The sequence below is a fragment of the Balaenoptera borealis genome, assembly GCF_965194805.1.
Source record: "Balaenoptera borealis genome assembly, chromosome: 5".
NCBI lineage: Eukaryota > Metazoa > Chordata > Mammalia > Artiodactyla > Balaenopteridae > Balaenoptera > Balaenoptera borealis.
The window spans coordinates 6,318,445-6,338,931 of NC_138862.1; the positions used below are offsets into that span (position 1 = coordinate 6,318,445).

Consider the following 20,487-nt stretch of genomic DNA (forward strand, 5'->3'; position numbering starts at 1 on the left):
AAAGAGGGAATTGACAGTAACACAATCATAGTGGGGGACTTTAACACCTCACTTATACCAATGGACAGATCATCCAAAATGAAAATAAATAAGGAAACAGAAACTTTAAATGACACAATAGACCAGATAGATTTAATTGATATTTATAGGACATTCCATCCAAAAACAGCAGATTACACTTTCTTCTCAAGTGCACATGGAACATTCTCCAGGATAGATCACATCTTGGGTCACAAATCAAGCCTCAGTAAATTTAAGAAAATCAAAATCATATCAAGCACACACGTTTTCTGACCACAACGCTATGAGATTAGAAATCAATTACAGGGAAAAAAAAGTAAAAAACACAAACACATGGAGGCTAAACAATACATTACTAAATAACCAAGAGATCACTGAAGAAATCAAAGAGGAAATCAAAAAATACCTAGAGACAAATGACAATGAACACACGACGATCCAAAACCTATGGGATGCAGCAAAAGCAGTTCTAAGAGGGAAGTTTATAGCTATACAAGCCTACCTAAAGAAACAAGAAAAATCTCAAGTAAACAATCTAACCTTACACCTAAAGGAACTAGAGAAAAAAGAACAAACGAAACCCAAAGTTAGCAGAAGGAAAGAAATCGTAAAGATCAGAGTGGAAATAAATGAAATAGAAACAAAGACAACAATAGCAAAGATCAATAAAACTAAAAGCTGGTTCTTTGAGAAGATAAACAAAATTGATAAGCCATTATCCAGACTCATCAAGAAAAAGTGGGAGAGGACTCAAATCAATAAAATTAGAGATGAAAAAGGTGAAGTTACAATAGACACCGCAGAAATACAAAACATCCTAAGAGACTACTACAAGCAACTCTATGCCAATAAAATGGACAACCTGGAAGAAATGGACAAATTCTTAGAAAGTTACAACCTTCCAAGACTGAACCAGGAAGAAACAGAAAATATGAACAGACCAATCACAAGTAATGAAATTGAAACTGTGATTAAAAATCTTCCAACAAACAAAAGCCCAGGACCAGATGGCTTCACAGGTGAATTCTATCAAACATTTAGAGAAGAGCTAACACCCATCCTTCTCAAACTCTTCCAAAAAATTGCAGAGGAAGGAACACTCCCAAACTCATTCTATGAGGCCACCATCACCCTGGTACCAAAACCAGACAAAGACACTACAAAAAAAGGAAATTACAGACCAATATCACTGATGAATATAGATGCAAAAATCCTCAACAAAATACTGGCAAACAGAATCCAACAACACGTTAAAAGGATCATACACCACGATCAAGTGGGATTTATCCCAGGGATGCAAGGATTCTTCAATATACGCAAATCAATCAATGTGATACACCATATTAACAAACTGAAGAATAAAAACCATATGATCATCTCAATAGATGCAGAAAAAGCTTTTGACAAAATTCAACACCCATTTATGATAAAAACTCTCCAGAAAGTGGGCATAGAGGGAACTTTCCTCAACATAACAAAGGCCATATACGACAAACCCACAGCAAACATCATTCTCAATGGTGAAAAACTGTAAGCATTTCCTCTAAGATCAGGAACGAGACAAGGATGTCCACTCTCACCACTATTATTCAACATAGTTTTGGAAGTTCTAGCCATGGCAATCAGAGAAGAAAAAGAAATAAAAGGAATACAAATTGGAAAAGAAGAAGTAAAACTGTCACTGTTTGCAGATGACATGATACTATACATAGAGAATCCTAAAAATGCCACCAGAAAACTACTAGAGCTAATCAATGAATTTGGTAAAGTTGCAGGATACAAAATTAATGCACAGAAATCTCTTGCATTCCTATACACCAATGATGAAAAATCTGAAAGAGAAATTATGGAAACACTCCCATTTACCATTGCAACAAAAAGAATAAAATATCTAGGAATAAACCTACCTAGGGAGACAAAAGACCTGTATGCAGAAAACTATAAGACACTGATGAACGAAATTAAAGATGATACCAACAGGTGGAGAGATATACCATGTTCTTGGATTGGAAGAATCAATATTGTGAAAATGACTATACTACCCAAAGCAATCTACAGATTCAATGCAATCCCTATCAAATTACCAATGGCATTTTTTATGGAACTAGAACAAATCATCTTAAAATTTGTATGGAGACACAAAAGACCCCGAATAGCCAAAGCAGTCTTGAGGGAAAAAAACGGAGCTGGAGGAATCAGACTCCCTGACTTCAGACTGTACTACAAAGCTACAGTAATCAAGACAATATGGTACTGGCACAAAAACAGAAACATAGATCAGTGGAACAGGATAGAAAGCCCAGAGATGAACCCACGCACCTATGGTCAACTAATCTATGACAAAGGAGGCAAAGATATACAATGGAGAAAAGACAGTCTCTTCAATAAGTGGTGCTGGGAAAACTGGACAGCTACATGTAAAAGAATGAAATTCGAACACTCCCTAACACCATACACAAAAATAAACTCAAAATGTATTCGAGACCTAAATGTAAGACCGGACAGTATAAAAGTCTTAGAGGAAAACATAGGTAGAACATTCTTTGACATCAATCACAGCAAGATCATTTTTGATCCACCTCCTATAGTAATGGAAATAAAAACAAAAATAAACAAATGGGACCTAATGAAACTTCAAAGCTTTTGCACAGCAAAGGAAACCATAAACAAGACGAAAAGACAACCCTCAGAACGGGAGAAAATATTTGCAAACGAATCAACGGACAACGGATTAATCTCCAAAATATATAAACAGCTCATTCAGCTCAATATTAAAGAAACAAACAACCCAATCCAAAAATGGGCAGAAGACCTAAATAGACATTTCTCCAAAGAAGACATACAGATGGCCAAGAAGCACATGAAAAGATGCTCAACATCACTAATTATTAGAGAAATGCAAATTAAAACTACAATGAGGTATCACCTCACACCAGTTAGAATGGACATCATCAGAAAATCTACAAACAACAAATGCTGGAGAGGGTGTGGAGAAAAGGGAACCCTCTTGCACTGTTGGTGGGAATGTAAATTGATACAGCCACTATGGAGAACAGTATGGAGGTTCCTTAAAAAACTAAAAATAGGGGCTTCCCTGGTGGCGCAGTGGTTGAGAATCTGCCTGCCAATGCAGGGGACACGGGTTTGAGCCCTGGTCTGGGAAGATCCCACATGCCGTGGAGCAACTAGGCCCGTGAGCCACAATTACTGAGCCTGCACGTCTGGAGCCTGTGCTCCGCAACAAGAGAGGCCGCGATAGTGAGAGGCCTGCGCACCATGATGAAGAGTGGCCCCCACTTGCCGCAACTAGAGAAGGCCCTCACACAGAAACGAAGACCTAACACAGCCATAAATAAATAAATAAATAAATAATTTTTTTAAAAAAAACTAAAAATAGAATTACCATATGACCCAGCAATCCCACTACTGGGCATGTACCCAGAGAAAACCATAATTCAAAAAGACACATGCACCCCAATGTTCATTGCAGCACTATTTACAATAGCCAGGTCATGGAAGCAACCTAAATACCCATTGACAGACGAATGGTTAAAGAAGTTGTGGTACATATATACAATGGAATATTACTCAGCCATAAAAAGGAACGAAATTGAGTCATTTGCTGAGACGTGGATAGATCTAGAGACTGTCATACAGAGTGAAGTAAGTCAGAAAGAGAAAAACAAATATTGTATATTAACGCATGTATGTGGAACCTAGAAAAATGGTACAGATGAGCCAGTTTGCAGGGCAGAAGTTGAGACACAGATGTAGAGAACAGACATACGGACACCAAGGGGGGAAAACTGCGGTGGGGTGGGGATGGTGGTGTGCTGAATTGGGCGATTGGGATTGACATGTATACACTGATGTGTATAAAATTGATGACTAACAAGAACCTGCAGTATAAAAAAAACCAAACAAACAAAACAACTAATACTAAACTTTCATTGGGTTATTTGTATGGAAATATGTTAATATAAATGTTTCAGACATTACATGAAATTTCTAAAAATCTTATATGTTCTGGTATAATGTTATAAGTCATAATTCTAGTTATTACTTTAAAATGTATATCTCAGAAAAAAAAAATGATTAACTATGAGTTGAACCTGGATGATGGATACAGAAGAGTTCATTATACTGCTATTTTTGTTTATATTTTATTGTTTTTATTGTTTTCTATAATAAAATGTTTTTAAAAATTAAAAAAAAACTAAAAAAAAAATGTTTCATCCAATTTTTTAATTTTTGCCATTCTGATGAGTGAAACTGGAATCTAATTCTTTTAATTGGCATTTCATTAATTAAGAGCAAGTTTGAAAAACATTTTATATATATTTTTGGTTGTCTATGTTACTGTAATGTGCTTGTTCTGTAATGTGTTCATACCCTTTTCCCATTTTACTTATGGAGTATCATAAGAGTTCTTTGTAAGTTAAGGAATTAGCTCTTTGTCATATGTGTTGAAAGTAGTTTTCTCAGTTTCTGAAGTGCCTTTTAACTTTATAATGTTTTTTGTTATAGAGAAGTTTTAAATTTTTATATATGCATCCAAAATAGGAACATTTAAATACATAACAGAAATAAAGGGAGAAATTGACAGCAACAAAATAATAATAGGGGACTTTAACACTCCACTTACATTGATGGACAGATCATCCAGAAAGAAAATCAATAAGGAAATTCTGGCTTTAAATTTAAATTTGAAGCAGAATACACATTCTTTTCACATGCACATGGGACATTCTTCAGGACAGATTACATACTAGGCTACAAAACAAGTCTCAGTAAATTTAAGAATATTGAAATATATCAAGCATCTTTTCTGACTGCAATGCTATGAGACTAGAAATCAACTGCAAGGAAAAATAAAAGACGGCAAAAAAACAAACACATGGAGGCTAAATAATATGCTACTAAACAACCAATGGATCACTGAAGAAATCAAATCAGATATTAAAAAAATACCTGGAGACAAATGAAAGCAAGAACACAAGGATCCAAAATCCATGGGATGCAGCAAAAGCAGTTCTAAGAGGGAAGCTTATAGCAGTACAAGCTTACCTCAGGAAACAAGAAAATCTCATATAAACAACCTAACCTTACATCTAAAGGAACTAGAGAAAGAAGAACAAACAAGACCCAAAGTTAGTAGAAGGAAAGAAATCATTAAGATCAGAGCAGAAATAAATAGAGACTAAAAAAACAATAGAAAAGATCAATGAAACTAAGAGCTGGTTCTCTGAAAAGATACACAAAATTGATAAAACTTTAGCCAGACTCATCAAAAAAAAAAAAAAAAAAAGAGGGCCCGAATCAATAAAATCAGAAATGAAAAAGAAGTTACAACCAACACCACAGAAAAACAAAGGATCATAAAAGATTACTACGACCAACTATATCACAATAAAATGTACAACCTAGAAGAAATGGACAAATTCCTAGAAATGTACAGTTTCCCAAGACTGAACCAGAAGAAATAGAAAATATGAACAGATCAATTACAATTTCATTAGTAATGAAATTGAATCAGTAATAATAATAATTTTTTAAAACTTTCAACAGACTAAAGTCCAGGACCAGATGGCTTCACAGATGAATTCTACCAAACATTAGAGAAGAGTTAACACCTATCTTTCTCAAACTATTCCAAGAAATTGCAGAGGAAAGAATGTTTCTGAACTCATTTTACAAGGCCAGCATCACCCTGATACCAAAACCAAAGATATCACCAAAAAAAAAAATTATAGGCCAATATCACTGATGAACATAGATGCAAAAATTCTCAACAAAATATTAGCAAACCAAATCCAACAATACATTAAAAGGATCATACACCATTATCAAGCAGGATTTATCCCAGGGATGCAAGGATGATTCAATATCTGCAAATCAATCAATCAATGTGATACACCACATTAACAAATTGAAGAATAAATACCATATGACCATCTCAGTAGATGCAGAAAAAGCTTTTGACAAAAGCTAACATCCATTTATGATCACACACACACACAAAAAAAAACCCTCCAGAGAGTGAGTATAGAGACCCAACATAATAAATGCTATATATGACATAATAAATGCTATATATATATGGTCCACAGCTAACATCATAGTCAGTGATGAAAAGCTGAAAGCATTTCCCCTAAGATCAGGAACCAGACAAGGATGCCCACTCTCACCACTTTTATTCAACATAGTGTTGGAAGTCCTAACCACAGCAATCGGACAAGAAAAAGAAATAAAAGGAATCCAAATTGGAAAGGAAGCAATAAAACTGTCACTGTTTGCAGATGACATGACTATACATAGAAAATCCTAAAGACACCACCAAAAAACTCCTGGAACTCATCGATCAATAAAGTTGAAGGATACAAAATTAATATACAGAAATCTGTTGCATTTCTATACACTAACAACAAGCTATCAGAAAGAGAAATTAAGGAAACAGTCCCATTTACCATCACATTAAAAAGAATAAAATACCTAGGAATAAACCTACCTAAGGAGGTAGAAGACCTGTACTTGGAAAACTATAAGACACCAATTAAATATACTGAAGACGACACAAACAGATGGAAAGATATACTGTGTTCATGGATTGGAAGAATTAATATTGTCAAAATGACCGTCCTACCAAAGACAATCTACAGATTCAATGCAATCCCTAGCAAAATACCAAGGACACTTTTCAGAGAACTAGAACAAATAATTTTAAAATTTGTATGGAGGCACAAAAGACCCCAAATACCCAAAACAATCTTGAGAAAGAAAAGAGCTGGTGGTATCACACTCCCTGACTTCAGACTATACTGCAAAGCTACATTAATCAGAACAGTATAGTACTGGCACAAAAACAGCCACATAGATCAATGGAACAGAATAGAGAGCCCAGAAATAAAACCACGCACTTATGGTCAACTAATCTAAGACAAAGGAGGCAAGAATATACCGTGGAGAAAAGACAGCCTCTTCAATAAGTAGTGCTGGGAAAATTGGACTGCTACATGTAAAAGAATGAAATTAGAACATATTTAACATCATATACAAGAATAAACTCAAGGGTACACTAATATGTGTAAAACAGATAAGTAATAAGAAACTGCTGTATAAAAAAATAAATTAAATTTTTAAAATAAATAAATGAATAAACTCAAGGGACTTCCCTGGTGGTCCAGTGGTAAAGAATCTGCCTTCCAATGCAGAGGACGTGGGTTCAATCCCTGGTTAGGGAACTAAGATCCCACATGCTGCGGGGCAACTAAGCCCAGGCACCACAACTACTGAGCCCATGCAACTCAACTAGAGAAACTGCGTGCCACAGACTACAGAGCCCCCGTGCTCTGGAGCCTGTGCACCACAACTAGAGAAGAGAAAACTCGCATGCCACACCTAGAGAGAAGCCTGTATGCTGCAACAAAAGATCCTGCATGCCTCGATGAAGATCTTGTGTGCCGCAAATAAGACCCAACACAGCCAAATAAATAAATAAATAACAAATAAATCTTTAAAAAAATAATAAAAATAAACTCAAAATGGATTAAAGACCTAAGTGCAAGACTGGAAACCATAAAACTCCTAGAAGAAAACATAGGTGGGATGCTTTTCTTTTTTTGGCCGCACCATACAGTATGTGGGATCTTAGTTCCCCGACCAGGGATCGAATCTATGCCCCCCCTGTAGGAAGTGTGGAGTCTTAACTACTGGACCACCAAGGAAGTCCAGGTGGGACACTCTGACATAAATTGTAGCAATATTTTTTTTGATCTGTCTCCTAAGGCAAAGGAAACAAAAACAAGAATAAACAAGTGGGACCTAATTAAACTTAAAAGCTTATGCACAGCCAGGGAAGCCACTGACAAAACAAAAAGACAACCTATGGACTGGGAGAAAATATATGCAAATGACATAACCTATAAGGGGTTAATATCTAAAATATATAAACAGCTCATACAACTCAATGTCAGAAAAACAAACAACCCCATTAAAAAATGGGCAAAAGATCTGAATAGACATTTCTTCAAAGGAGATATACAAATGGCCAAAAGGCACATGAAAAGATGCTCAGCATCATTAATCATCTGAGAAATGCAAATCGAAACCACAATGAGATATCACCTCATGCCTGTTAGAATGGCTATGATCAAAAAGACCATAAACAACAAATGTTGGGGAGGATGTGGAGAAAAGGGAGCCCTTGTGCACTGCTGATAAAAATGCAGGTTGGTGCAGCCACTGTGGAAAACAGTATGGAATTTCCTCAAAAAACAAAAAATAGAACTACCATATGACCCAGCAATTCTACTCCTGGCTATATATCTGAAGAGAATGAAAACATCAATTCAAAAACATCTATGCACCCCAATGTTCATAGCAGCATTATGTACAATAGCCAAGATTTGGATGCAACTTAAGTGTCCATTACCAAATGAATGGATAAAGAAGATGTGGTATATATGTGTGTGTATACACACACACACACACACACACACACACACACACACATACATATACATATACATGGAATACTACTCAGTCATAAAAAAGAATGAAATATTGCCATTTGCAACAACATGGATGGACTTGGAGGTTATTATGCTAAGTAAAATTAGACAGAGAAAGACAAATATTGTATGGTATCACTTATACGTGGAATCTAAAAAATAAAATAAACTAGTAAATATAACAAAAAAGAAACAGACTCACAGATATAGAGAACAAACTAGTGGTTATCAGTGAGGAGAGGGAGTGGAGAAGGGACAAGAGAGGGGTAGGTGATAAGTACAAATTATCATGTATAAAATAAATAAGCTACAAGGCTATATTGTACAGCACAGGGAATATAGCCAAAAATTTATAATAACTATAAATGGAGTATAACCTTTAAAAATTGTGAGAATCACTATGTTGTACACATGAAACATATAATATTGTAAATCAACTATACCTGAATAAAAAAACTTTTTAAAAATTTTATGCAGCCATTTTTACTAATTGTTTCCTTTGTGGTTTGTGAGCTTTATTTCTTACCATACTCCATGTTTTCTTTTAAGATTTGTTTTTAACATTTACATTTTAATTCATCTAATATTTAAGTGTAAGAAATGTAGTAAGAATTCACTTTTGTTCTGATTTCCAGACAGATGTCTAGCCTGTTGCCCCACACCATCATTTCTTGAATGTCTGCTTTTCTCCACCTTTATCTTATACTAGGTTTCCATATGTATTTGTTTCTGTTTCTGAACTCTTTATTTCATTATATTGTTCCGTCTATTCAAGCACTATTATCAGGCTCTTTTAATGACTATAGCTTTATATCACAATATCTGATAGAGGTAGTCCCTTCTCATCATTTTTTTAAAATCCTTTTGTTCTCATGTATTTTTCATATTCATAATTATATGAATTTAGTATGATCTTGTCAAATTTCCAAAAAACATTACTCTTGACATTTTTACTAGGAATACTGTGATTATGTACATTAAATTAGGGAGAATTTACATCTTTATCACCTTGGTCCTTCTTATATAAGAATACTATATGTCTGTCCACTTACATAAATCTTTTATTTCTTTCAGTAGTTTTAAAGATTTTTTCATATTATTTGTATTAAACCTGTATCAGATGTTTTAAATTTTTAGCTGATATATAGTTAGTGGGATCTTTTCATCTATTTTCCAAGTCATTTCAGTTAACATATAGAAAAGATTGATTTTTATATCCATTTAATAGCCAATAGTTTTATTGAATTCCCTTTATTTTATACTGTTGTATGGGGTTTTATAAGTTTAAAATCATGTTACCTGCACATAATAAATGATTTGCCCTTTCTTTTCTGATATGTATACATGTTATTTCTTTCTCATGTCTAATTTCATTGGCTAGTACCTCCAGAGCAATATTAATTAGCAGAAGTGATCGTTGGCATCTTTATCTAAATCCTTACAGCAATGTAAATTAATGTTCCACTGTTAAGCATGAGATTAGCTTTTAGTTTGAGATATGTATTAATATTTCTTTATCATATTGGGAAAGCATTCATTTAGGGCATTTTGAGTTGGGTCAGCACTAGTGAGAAGTTTTTCAGGAGTAATGGATATGGAGAAAGGACTTAAGCATAGAGGCACCCTGAACATTCATTTATTTAGTCAGTCTTTATTGAACACATTATTTCCCAGGAACTCCTCTAGGCACAGGAGATACAGCAGTAGACAAAACAGTCAAAAATACTGCCATTATGAAGCATACAATTTAATTGAGAAGTCGGGCAACAAATCAGATGAATAAGTAAAACATGTATGAAATTAGACTAGTGATATGTTCTAAGAGGAAATATAAAGTGGGAAAGAGAATAGGAAGTGTTGAAAATGGGTGAGAAAAGAGGGGAAACTTGTAAGTCAAACTACCGTTTCCCACGAAGCAGGACTGAGAATACAGTTAAGAATACAGTTACCTACCCACACAGTAATTTGGGTTGGGAAACATAGCCGTAACCATGTGAAAACTAAATGGTCCCTATGAATTAATTATAACTTCACTACAGAATATTTACCTTTAAGAATTAGGATTTTCTGGTTGTAATAAAAGCCAAGAATCTGACAATTTGTGAGACAGACTGTTGAGTCAGAATGATACATTTCAGTACATAATACTAAAGTCTATCAATATCAGTGCTTCTAAGATAAGATCCAGTGCCCACTGGTAGTACCTGTTGCTTTCAGGCAAGTAACACATAATCCAAAAACTTTCATTATTCATGTTCAAGTTTTCATTAGAAAGAAAGAACAGGCAGGTGGGCCACACGATCTTTTGTTTTGTGCCCCAAATTTTGAGACGCACTGCTCTGCTGTGGCCCCTTCACATCTTATTTCAGCAGGACTGTTTGATAACTACAACCAAGAATTTCCCGATCAACTGCCAATAACTGATTCACTTTGATAGAGAGAAAGCCTTATAGTGTGTGAAGTATAAAGCAATCCATATGCAAATGAATATATATAAATTAATACTGGTTCAAAACTTTTAACTTCCTATTATATAAATGTTTACTGATGAGCTCTTAACATTTGCCTTTTGTAATATCATTCTAGGTTTTTTGAAATGTATTATTTTTCTTTTTTTTAATATAAATTTATTTATTTATCTGTTTATTTATTTAATTTTGGCTGCATTGGGTCTTCGTTGCTGCACGCGGGCTTTCTCTAGTTGCGGCGAGCGGGGGCTACTCTTCGTTGCAGTGCGCAGGCTTCTCATTGCGGTGGCTTCTCTTGTTGCGGAGCACGGGCTCTAGGCATGTGGGCTTCGGTAGCTGTGGCTCGCAGGCTCAGTAGTTGTGGCTCGCAGGCTCTAGAGCGCAGGCTCAGTAGTTGTGGCACACTGGGCTTAGTTGCTCCATGGCATGTGGGATCTTCCCAGACGAGGGCTTGAACCCGTGTCCCCTGCACTGGCAGGCGGATTCTTAACCCACTGAGCCACCAGGGAAGTCCCTGAAATATATTATTTTCCTAAAAAGAGACCAAAGAATGTCAGAAAACACTACCCTGGAAACTTCATAAATACTACAGTGTGAAGAACCCTCCGCTCAGGACATAAAGTTGATTTTTCATACATCTTAGAAACATTTGGTAAAGAACGGCAGGTACACATTAATTCATTTTAAAACATTTTTGCATGTGTTTAGTTTTTGGTCTGCCTTGTAAAAGCAGAATTGAAGGCAACTACACAACATTGTAGTATTCAGAATTATTCAGATGTATATCTCGATCTTGAACATTCTCATTTCTCATTCTATAATTAAATGAATGTGATACACAAACTTATTGTATTTATAAGCAGCCACCCCTTTTCACCATGGTGGATTCCAGAAAAAACATATCATCAACAGGGTCACATTTTTCCATTAGGTTTTTAATTGTGGGTTGTATTCCTGAGTCATACACAACAGCAAAGAAACTACTATAAACCCTATAATGATAGCAATATAGTGAAATCATGCTTCAAGTGCAATAAAATGGGCACCGTTGTACTGTAAACACTAATTGTTTAAAATATAAATGGTGTCAAAAATCTGAAGTATACACTATCATAAATTTGATATCAAAAACTGGTATGCTAACTATATAGTGAGCATTAATTACATAATTACTAACTTTATTTTCAAATCCTTGAAGGCAGAGTTTGCCTTTTTCCTAACTCCAGTGCCTAGCAGACACTAAATAAATGACTTTTGACTGAACATTTTAAATTAATTAATTAATCAATTAATTAAAAAGAACATTAGATGGTTGGCTTAAAGCCTAGACTTTTAAATAATATACCACATAATCAGAAATCCATGTATGTGGAGCCTGCTTACATTTTTTTATTGATAACAATGTGGTGTAGCCTACTTATATTTAATACAAATATACTCTAAAACAATTTAATCAACTTAAAGGTAGTTACAGGCCTGATACTAGTCCTCTTACCAGTTTTCAACAGATCAATGAGAAAACTACCATTTAACAGATTGAATATTTCAGAGAGCTGCTTGATATATGCTTTCAAGGTACATGCTGACTAGGAATAGCCAAAAATCAAACTTGGTTTTACCTTGCTAATGACTGTCAGATTCAGTTTCATGAATTAGAATGGAATTCTCACAGGTGAACCCAAACAAACCCATATTCCGGTTACATAGGTAGAAATTTTAGAACAGTTCTGGGTCCTGGGACTTTCAGAATTCTAAAAATGTTCTCTCTTGGGGGACTTCCCTGGTGGTCCAGTGGTTAAGAATCTGCCTTTCAATGCATGGGACGCAGGTTCGATCCCTGGCCTGGGAACTAAGATCCCGCATGCCTCTGGGCAACTAAGCCTGTGAGCCGCAACTAAGACCTGACACAGCCAAATAAATTAAAAAAAAAAAAAAAATTAAAATGTTCTCTCCCTCTGGTGGGTATAATTTGTGTTTAGCCCAAGTAACTCTTTTGGAAACTGAACCACCCTGGGAAGATACATCTGAGTGTATGAGTGACCTACACCTGTGTAACAAATCACCCCAAAACTTAACAGCTTAAAACAACAGTGTGGTCGGCCACCGCTCCAAAAAACTACTTTGATAAGATCATGATTTGATTAAAATTTATGGATTAGAGATAGAGAAAATATGGCATTATATAGATTTTTTCAAAATTAAGTAAATACACATTCTAGAAAGCATCTATTAATCTAAATAAACTAAGTTGTTTAGCATAAAATCCCGTTCTTCCATTTTCCTGCAAGATCACTGTTGGTTTCATAACCTCCTGGGGTCGATTCACACGGAAGTTTGCAGTTTTATAAGTCTGTCTCCGGTTCTCAAATGAACACCTACTGGCTGGAAAAACAACAACGAATGTTTTTTATCCGGTGGGTCAGGAATCCGGGCACAGCTGGGTCCTTTGGCTCAGGATGTCTCGCAAGGCTGCTTCAGCATGTCGGCTGGGGCTGCAGTTACCTCCAGACTCGGGGGGAAGTTCCAAGCTCACCCGAATGGTTGGTGGTAGGATTCCTCTCCCGCAGCCCGCTCGACGGAGGGCCTCAGGTCCTCCCTGGCTGTGGGCCTGAGGCCTCAGTTTCCTGCCATGTGTGCTTCCCCGTGGGTCAGCTTACAACAGGGCAATTGGCTTCCATCAATGTGAGCAAATGAGAGAAAAAGCGAAGGTGATTAAGAAGGAAGTCAGAATCCTTTAGTTACCTTACCTTGGAAGCGACACCTGAGTCACACTCGAGAGGACAGGATTATACCAGGAAGTGGGGGTCAGCGGAGGCCCTTAGAAGCTGCTCCCCACACTGTGTGCGTTCCAAAGACAGCCTCAGAAAGGTGCATGATATCTCCCTTCTTTATCACTCCTCAGGGAAGGAAAAGTGACTGACTACACATGGAGGAATCACCTGGTTGTTTTCCCAGCTGAATGAACGCCTGCAGTTAGGTGACCCTCGGCATCCGGTAGACAACAGTGAGGTGCTACTTCTGCCTCTTGATAAACAGTGGAGAGGCCTTGGTATCTTCCAGACAATGCCTGATCACCCTTTCCCAAAGCCAAACACACTTCAGACTGAGTCTAAGGAAGCTCAAAGTGGTTCCTACAGAAAGATTAGGGAATAGAACTGGTTTGGGAACTTAACTCATTCTTTTTTTGTTCTAGCATGTATATATATATATATGTATGTATGACTGAATCACTTTGCTGTACACCTGAAACTAACACAACATTGTAAGTCAACTATACTTCAATTAAAAAAAAAGTCAGTCTTAGAGAATGAGACTGTAATTCACTAACTTTTAAATTGTTGTCATTGTTGTTACCTGATGTGAACTTTATATTTCCTGTGAATATAATCTCCCCAAAGTCCAGTCTCAGGAGTCTTACATTTTAGGTAGAAAAAAATATAAAAACCAAACTGAAAATTTTTCCAGAAAATACTTCAAAATAATGTGTTGTTTGGTATTCCTAATTATGCATTTATAGTTAAATATATTAAAGCACAGGTTCATTTCAATGTCAGTAGCTATAAATCTACAAATACTTTTCTTCTATTAGGTTGTTTACTATGTCATTGGCTGATCTAACAGAAACAAATCTAGATGGACACTTCCCCAGTGTGGCCTTAGAAAACGGCAGGAGGTCTGCAAAATGCCAGAGCAGCAGCCCAGGTTTTCCCAGGAACAGCAACAATTCCGACAAGAGTGTTGATTACAGCAGATCTCAGTGTTCCTGCAGAAGTTCAAGTTCTCACTACGATTATTCAGAAGACTTTCTCTCTGAATGTTCAGAAACCACGGCTAAAAAGAATTATTTAGAGAAGCCTGTAGTAAAAGAAAAAAAGGAGAAGAAAAAGTATAATGTTTCTAAAATCTCCCAACCTAAAGGTAAGACGCAAAATTTCCCAACCAAGACCAAATTTCTGGTTATAATGACATTATTATTTAATGCACTACTATCTGAAGTGGTCCATATTCAGTTTTATTGTTTTTCCAGATTGTAAATTATAAACATTATAAGTGAATTTTTATAGAAGGAATGGGAAATAGAGAAATTAAGGATAATTACAAAATAACAGAAAGCTAGGCTTAAAACATAAAGCCTAGCCCTCTTGCACGGCTTACCCTCCTGGAACCCCCTAGTGAGGTTAGTTCCGTTTTTAGTTAACAGGTGGACTTGTTACAGAATACCACAGTACTTGGAACTCACTGGCCTCTTGCCTTTCATCTCAGCTGAAGAATCAAGGTTTCAGTCACCAGTGAAATGTAAATATCTGTCTCAGCACCCCAGGAAGATGGTCTTCGCGTCCGGTGAGGCATATTGGCAGATACTCTTTAGAAACAAGGATGGTTCAAAAGGCTGTTAATAATGTCATTTCCTTGTGGATTTTAAAAGTACTCCATCAGCTCCTAACTATCCAAATTGGGATTAGCTTTGCAACACCCTAGACCTCCTAACTCCCTGCCCCCTGCCCAGGCGGTGATTATTCCCAGGCAGGCAATCCTAGGCTTATAAATACTCCCTATGTAGAAATAGCTGGAACTCTTTTCCCGCTGTGACCGTCAGAACTGCCCAGTCAGTAGCTGGAAAATAGTTAAGAGCCTACTCTCACTGGAGCACATGTAGTGTCACATTTACCCAGTACCTGCCTCCCATCCCCAGCCTGCCATGACCAGCTGTGCCCGGGGCCCCCAGTGAAGATATAGAATCTTCTATTGCCCTTCTTCCCAGCTATAGAGCAGGGATTCTTCATCTAAGACCCACATCTGCAAACCCCAGGGAATCCCTTGCATTTTTGTGTGTATTTATTTGCGTTTGTGAACTTTCTAGGGAGAAGGACCCATAGTTTTCATCCAGATTCTCGAAAGGTTAACAGCCCTTTCTCTGGAGAGGTGGGAGGTCCGCACATCCTGGCAAGGCCCAGGGCAGAAGACTCTGTCATGGGAAGTCTGTTTGGGCATTTGTAGAGATAATCACGACAGCACATACATCATGGACAGGCTCTACAGTCATACTCCCTCGGCCACACTTGAAATTTACGAAACTCTGAAAACCAAACGATTTTTCTATCTTTGGCACCAACACTGATTCGGCAACAAAAACTTGATTTGAACTGACATGAGACTGATCTTTATTTATTTCACTTTGCGAGAAATATAATCATATAAATTTCACTACAAAAATATTCACTACAAAAACAAAGCGTGATGTCCCCAGCCCTACTGGGCGTACTTTGGAAAATACTATATATGCATCACAAAGAATAAACCCCCCAAAATTCAGAAACAGTTTGGCCCCAGGGGTTTATGACAAGGAATCCTCAAACGATATACTACAGCTTACATGGAGTCTGGGCTTTTGTGGGACTGCGTGAGAATGCAGTTAGCATTTATAAAACCATTTCTACAAGAAACGAACTGTATTTTGAGTTCTAAGCACCTTATAATTTGACTTTTAAAAACTGATTCCTCATTTATTTATGCCACAAATATTTATTGTGTCCTTTATGCAAGATACCTGTTCATAAATTGGGAGCAGCCTAAATGAAGTCACTTCACAGTGGACTAGAGCCTAAATTCCATGATCCGAGTGAGGGCTTGCTCTCCCTTGGGTACGCTTTTGTGTATGAATACTCTGAAATTATTTTAAGTAAATCTTGGCTGCATCATTGACCCAAATTATATGTCCCTGAGGATCCTCGTACCGGTGTCTGATGACCTTAAAACACTCATTGTAACATCAAGCTTTGTCACAGAATGATGAAAGTGTCTCTTGGTTTATTCTTTTATTCTTTTGTTCTCTCCCAGCTCATGTTTTACAAGTGGTTGCCAAAAAAATTTAATCGGCAAGTAATTGATGAATTAATGCTGGGGTAATGTAATTCTAACCCAAAGCAAAAAGGCGTTACGTTTTAGCCGGTGCAGTCCGTTCTCCAGTGAAGGTTCAATTTCTGTTCAGCTTTCTTATATATAAAAGTAGACCTCTGACCCTCAGGGGCTGGTAACACTGGATCAGGAACCACCACTACAGACCCAGAATTCACTCAAGAATAATAACATCAGAGATTATTTTCAATTCCCATCTTAGAAAAGCAAGTTTTATAGCAGAAAAACATTTCATAGAGAAAAATTATAGGGATAAAAAGAGGACTTCAATATGATAGGATATTTGCTCTGGTCAGATATTGGAGATTTACTTAAATCAATGTAAATAGCGAGCAATATATTTCTATAATTTGATTTTCAAAACATGGTTCTTTCTTTCTTTTGTAGAAAAATGTACTTTCAGAATTCCTTCAATTATATATCCTTCCTTGATGTGTTTTGTGTTTAACACAATGCTAAAATATGTGATAGTCATTCAAAAACTGGTACACAAAAAAGAAGTTATTTTACTGCATTCAATTGTTCTGGACAGCTTTTGCCCTGTTGTCTTTAGTCGGGGGAAGGTGGAAGCCCTACGGTGGGGTTGAGGAGATGCCCTCTCCACTAATGCCAGGGCTCTGGAGAACAGGAAGGGGAAAGGCCTGCCTTTGAACCTCTTCTTACCCTGGTCCTTGAAGGAAGTGAGCTACGTCTTTTAAGGTGACCTGGAAGAGAGCGAGAACCCGGCAGAGGGCAGAGCCAGCGCCAGCAGGGACATGGCTCAGGCTAAGTTCCAGAACCAGATTGAGGGTGTGGACGACTTCGGGAACGGAACGGGACCGAGAGACCAAAGAGGAAAGTGGCCAGGAGACGGGCCTACGACGGGGCCAGGGAAAATGGGGGAAGAGACAGCATGGGTACAGCAGTGAGACAGGAGGACAATCGTGCTTTTAAGAGGAGGGGCTGAGGGTGAGGACACACCTGGGGAAACGGACGGGCTGGAGCCAGTGAAGAGGCGAGCGCGGGGCTGTCCTTAGGTCTGTTTAAAAGAGCACAGTTCACTCGTAGTGGGAAGCACACCTGCTCTTAAGCAATGAGAAGAGTCCCTTTTTGGCTAACATGGACTTAAATGTACATGTTTTTGGTGAATTAAGTGTTTTAGCTTAGTGGTTTAACAATTAGTTATCTTAAGAGTAGCTTAATCATTCAGCTAAATCTGCCTTATTTTGTGAAATGGGACAGAAATTGTAAGCTTTACCATTCTTATGTATAGGTTAGGATAATGAGATATAAATCTTTAAGGATTAAACCCTATTTCAAGTTTCCTAACCTTTATTATTATACAAGTATGCATGACATATATGGTATGAATTTATTCTACATCACTCAAATGCAAGTGGGATATTTACCTTTCTGAAGCAAAACAATCTGGTTCTTTCTCTCACACGCACCCTCTAGGGTAGATAAGACATTGGATCTCAGTCATGTTTGGGGAATGAAGGGAGTATGGGGGGCCTTACACAGACAAGGACATTTGGGGAAGGGTCTCTGGCCCTTCCATCTTCACCACGTCTGTGTTTCTTGTCCAGGCCCGTGTATTTTTTTTTTTTTTAATAAATTTATTTATTTATTTATTTATTTATTTTTGGCTGTGTTAGGTCTTTGTTGCTGCACGCGGGCTTTCTCTAGTTGCAGTGAGCGGGGGCTACTGTTCGTTGCGGTGCACAGGCTTCTCACTGTCGTGGCTTCTCTTGTTGCACGGGCTCTAGGTGCGCAGGCTTCAGTAGTTGTGACACGTGGGCTCAGTAGTTGTGGCTCGCGGGCTCTAGAGCACAGGCTCAGTAGTTGTGGCGCACGGTCTTAGTTGCTCTGCGGCATGTGGGATCTTCCCGGGCCAGGGCTTGAACCCATGTCCCTTGCATTGGCAGGCGGATTCTTAACCACTGCGCCACCAGGGAAGCCCGGCCCATGTGATCTTTAAAAGGCCGACGCCTCCTGTTTTCGAAGCGCCCAGGCCCTCGGTGCACATCTCGACCTGGGGCCTTGGCCAGTGCCCCGTGCCCGTGGGGTTTAGTCCCCACTCATGCTGACTCTGCCCTCCCATCACTCGAGTCCAGTGTGAGGTGGGGACACAAGCCTCCAGTGCCCACGGAACCCACCACCCCTCATCCCTCCAGGCTCAGGAAAATCTCTTTCTCCTCCACGGTCACACCACCCAAGAGCTGGAAGGCATTACAAGTTGGGGTCAAGTTCAATCATGCTGGACATGGTGTGGAGCCTGAGAGCCCTCACCCACCCCTGTTTTCATCCAGCCTGATCCACACTGCCTGGGTCTAGAACTCCCCCAGCCAGTGCCCAAGGTACTAGAGTGTCCAGCCTGATACAACCACAGACACCTCTTCTCTGGCCTTCTAGTAGGTGTCTTAAAGTCTGACCTCTGCTTCCCAGTTTTCAGTGTGCTCAAAAGTCTATTCCAAGATACTCAAATATTCAACCAGAGCCCCTACTACATTGTTCCCAGTGGGAAAATAAAAACCTCTGGAGGCATAGTTGTAAAGACAGTCCATTGGTTATTGATTTGATACCGATCCTATGATCATTGTGAAATCTGTGTGGTCTGTCATGCTCAAGATTCACATGCTTTATCCTCAGAAAGCATCTTCTGTTTCTCTTGACTCGTTGTTTCCACCACAATTAGAACTGCCTTTCCCACCACCTAGACCAAACACGCTAAGCCATGTCTCAGATGATGTGTGCACACTTGGCCAATAGCTTAGGGTTAGGACTCCAGTGACATTGGCCACTAAGAGCCTTTCTCTCTCCAGGAAGAGGACCATTTTTTTTTAGATTCTAGAATCCAGTTTCAATCTCTCTTTCTCAGAGTATAGATATACTAATATGTGCACATGCACACACACATATATTTACATACACAGATGCACATATGAATATCATACAGATACACATACAATACATATGGGGCAGTGACAAAGGCACATAGACGTGGGTCTGTCTCACCACTTACCAGCTGTGTGCCCACTGATAAGTGACATCACTGAGCACAGTTTTTTCATCTTTAAAATGGGATAATAATACAATGAGGTTACACATACATTTGACATACTCAAATTCAGTTACATAAGCTTCGTGTAATATCATTTAGACTCCCAAATACAAACCATCTAACTAGTTAATTTAGTGCTCACCCAAAAGTAACAGAGGAAAAATTGGTTGTGTTGGGTTTATTGAGAGATGGAATCCTTATATGAATATTCTAAGCAGTTTAATGGCTTTTTAAGGTTCTTTTTAAATATATGAGATCATCATATATATAACATTAGGCTCTAATATTACACTCTAATTGCCTTGTAACATTTTGTTGGAAGAATTACATCAGATAATCTACATAAAGCCTTTAATTCAATGCTTCACATATGGTAAACCCTTAGTAAATGTTATCGATTATTATGGTTTTTAGTATACCTTTTATGATAGAAATAAGTACAGGTTTTAGAGTCAGAGAAGACCTGGTTTTCAGTTCATTTTATGTCACTTTGTGGTTATGTAACCTTGGACAAATGACTTAAAATCTC

The 20,487-nt window shown here is 37.8% G+C and overlaps 2 protein-coding genes and 1 long non-coding RNA gene across 5 annotated transcripts in view; 1 reads left to right on the forward strand and 2 right to left on the reverse strand.

The window, feature by feature from the left end:
* LOC309629643 overlaps positions 1 to 20,487 on the reverse strand; it is a 545,666-nt gene that overhangs the window by 112,957 nt on the left and 412,222 nt on the right. The window lies entirely within an intron of this gene.
* LCA5L (lebercilin LCA5 like) overlaps positions 1 to 20,487 on the forward strand; it is a 49,973-nt gene that overhangs the window by 11,137 nt on the left and 18,349 nt on the right. Inside the window, exons 1-2 of one of the 3 annotated variants that reach the window (XM_082393804.1) lie at positions 14,586 to 14,917; positions 15,194 to 15,340. The exons of 1 other annotated variant lie outside the window; for it this stretch is intronic. In XM_082393804.1, coding sequence (XP_082249930.1) covers positions 14,599 to 14,917; positions 15,194 to 15,340 — 466 coding nt within the window. In that variant the 5' untranslated portion in view covers positions 14,586 to 14,598. Of the gene's footprint in view, positions 1 to 14,585; positions 14,918 to 15,193; positions 15,341 to 20,487 lie in introns of those variants that run through there. One more of the 3 variants, XM_082393803.1, reaches the window with a different exon arrangement.
* Positions 10,159 to 20,487, reverse strand: part of GET1 (guided entry of tail-anchored proteins factor 1) — a 54,824-nt gene continuing 44,495 nt past the window's right edge. Inside the window, exon 5 of the mRNA XM_082393837.1 lies at positions 10,159 to 11,531. Coding sequence (XP_082249963.1) covers positions 11,524 to 11,531 — 8 coding nt within the window. The 3' untranslated portion in view covers positions 10,159 to 11,523. The remainder of the gene's footprint in view (positions 11,532 to 20,487) is intronic.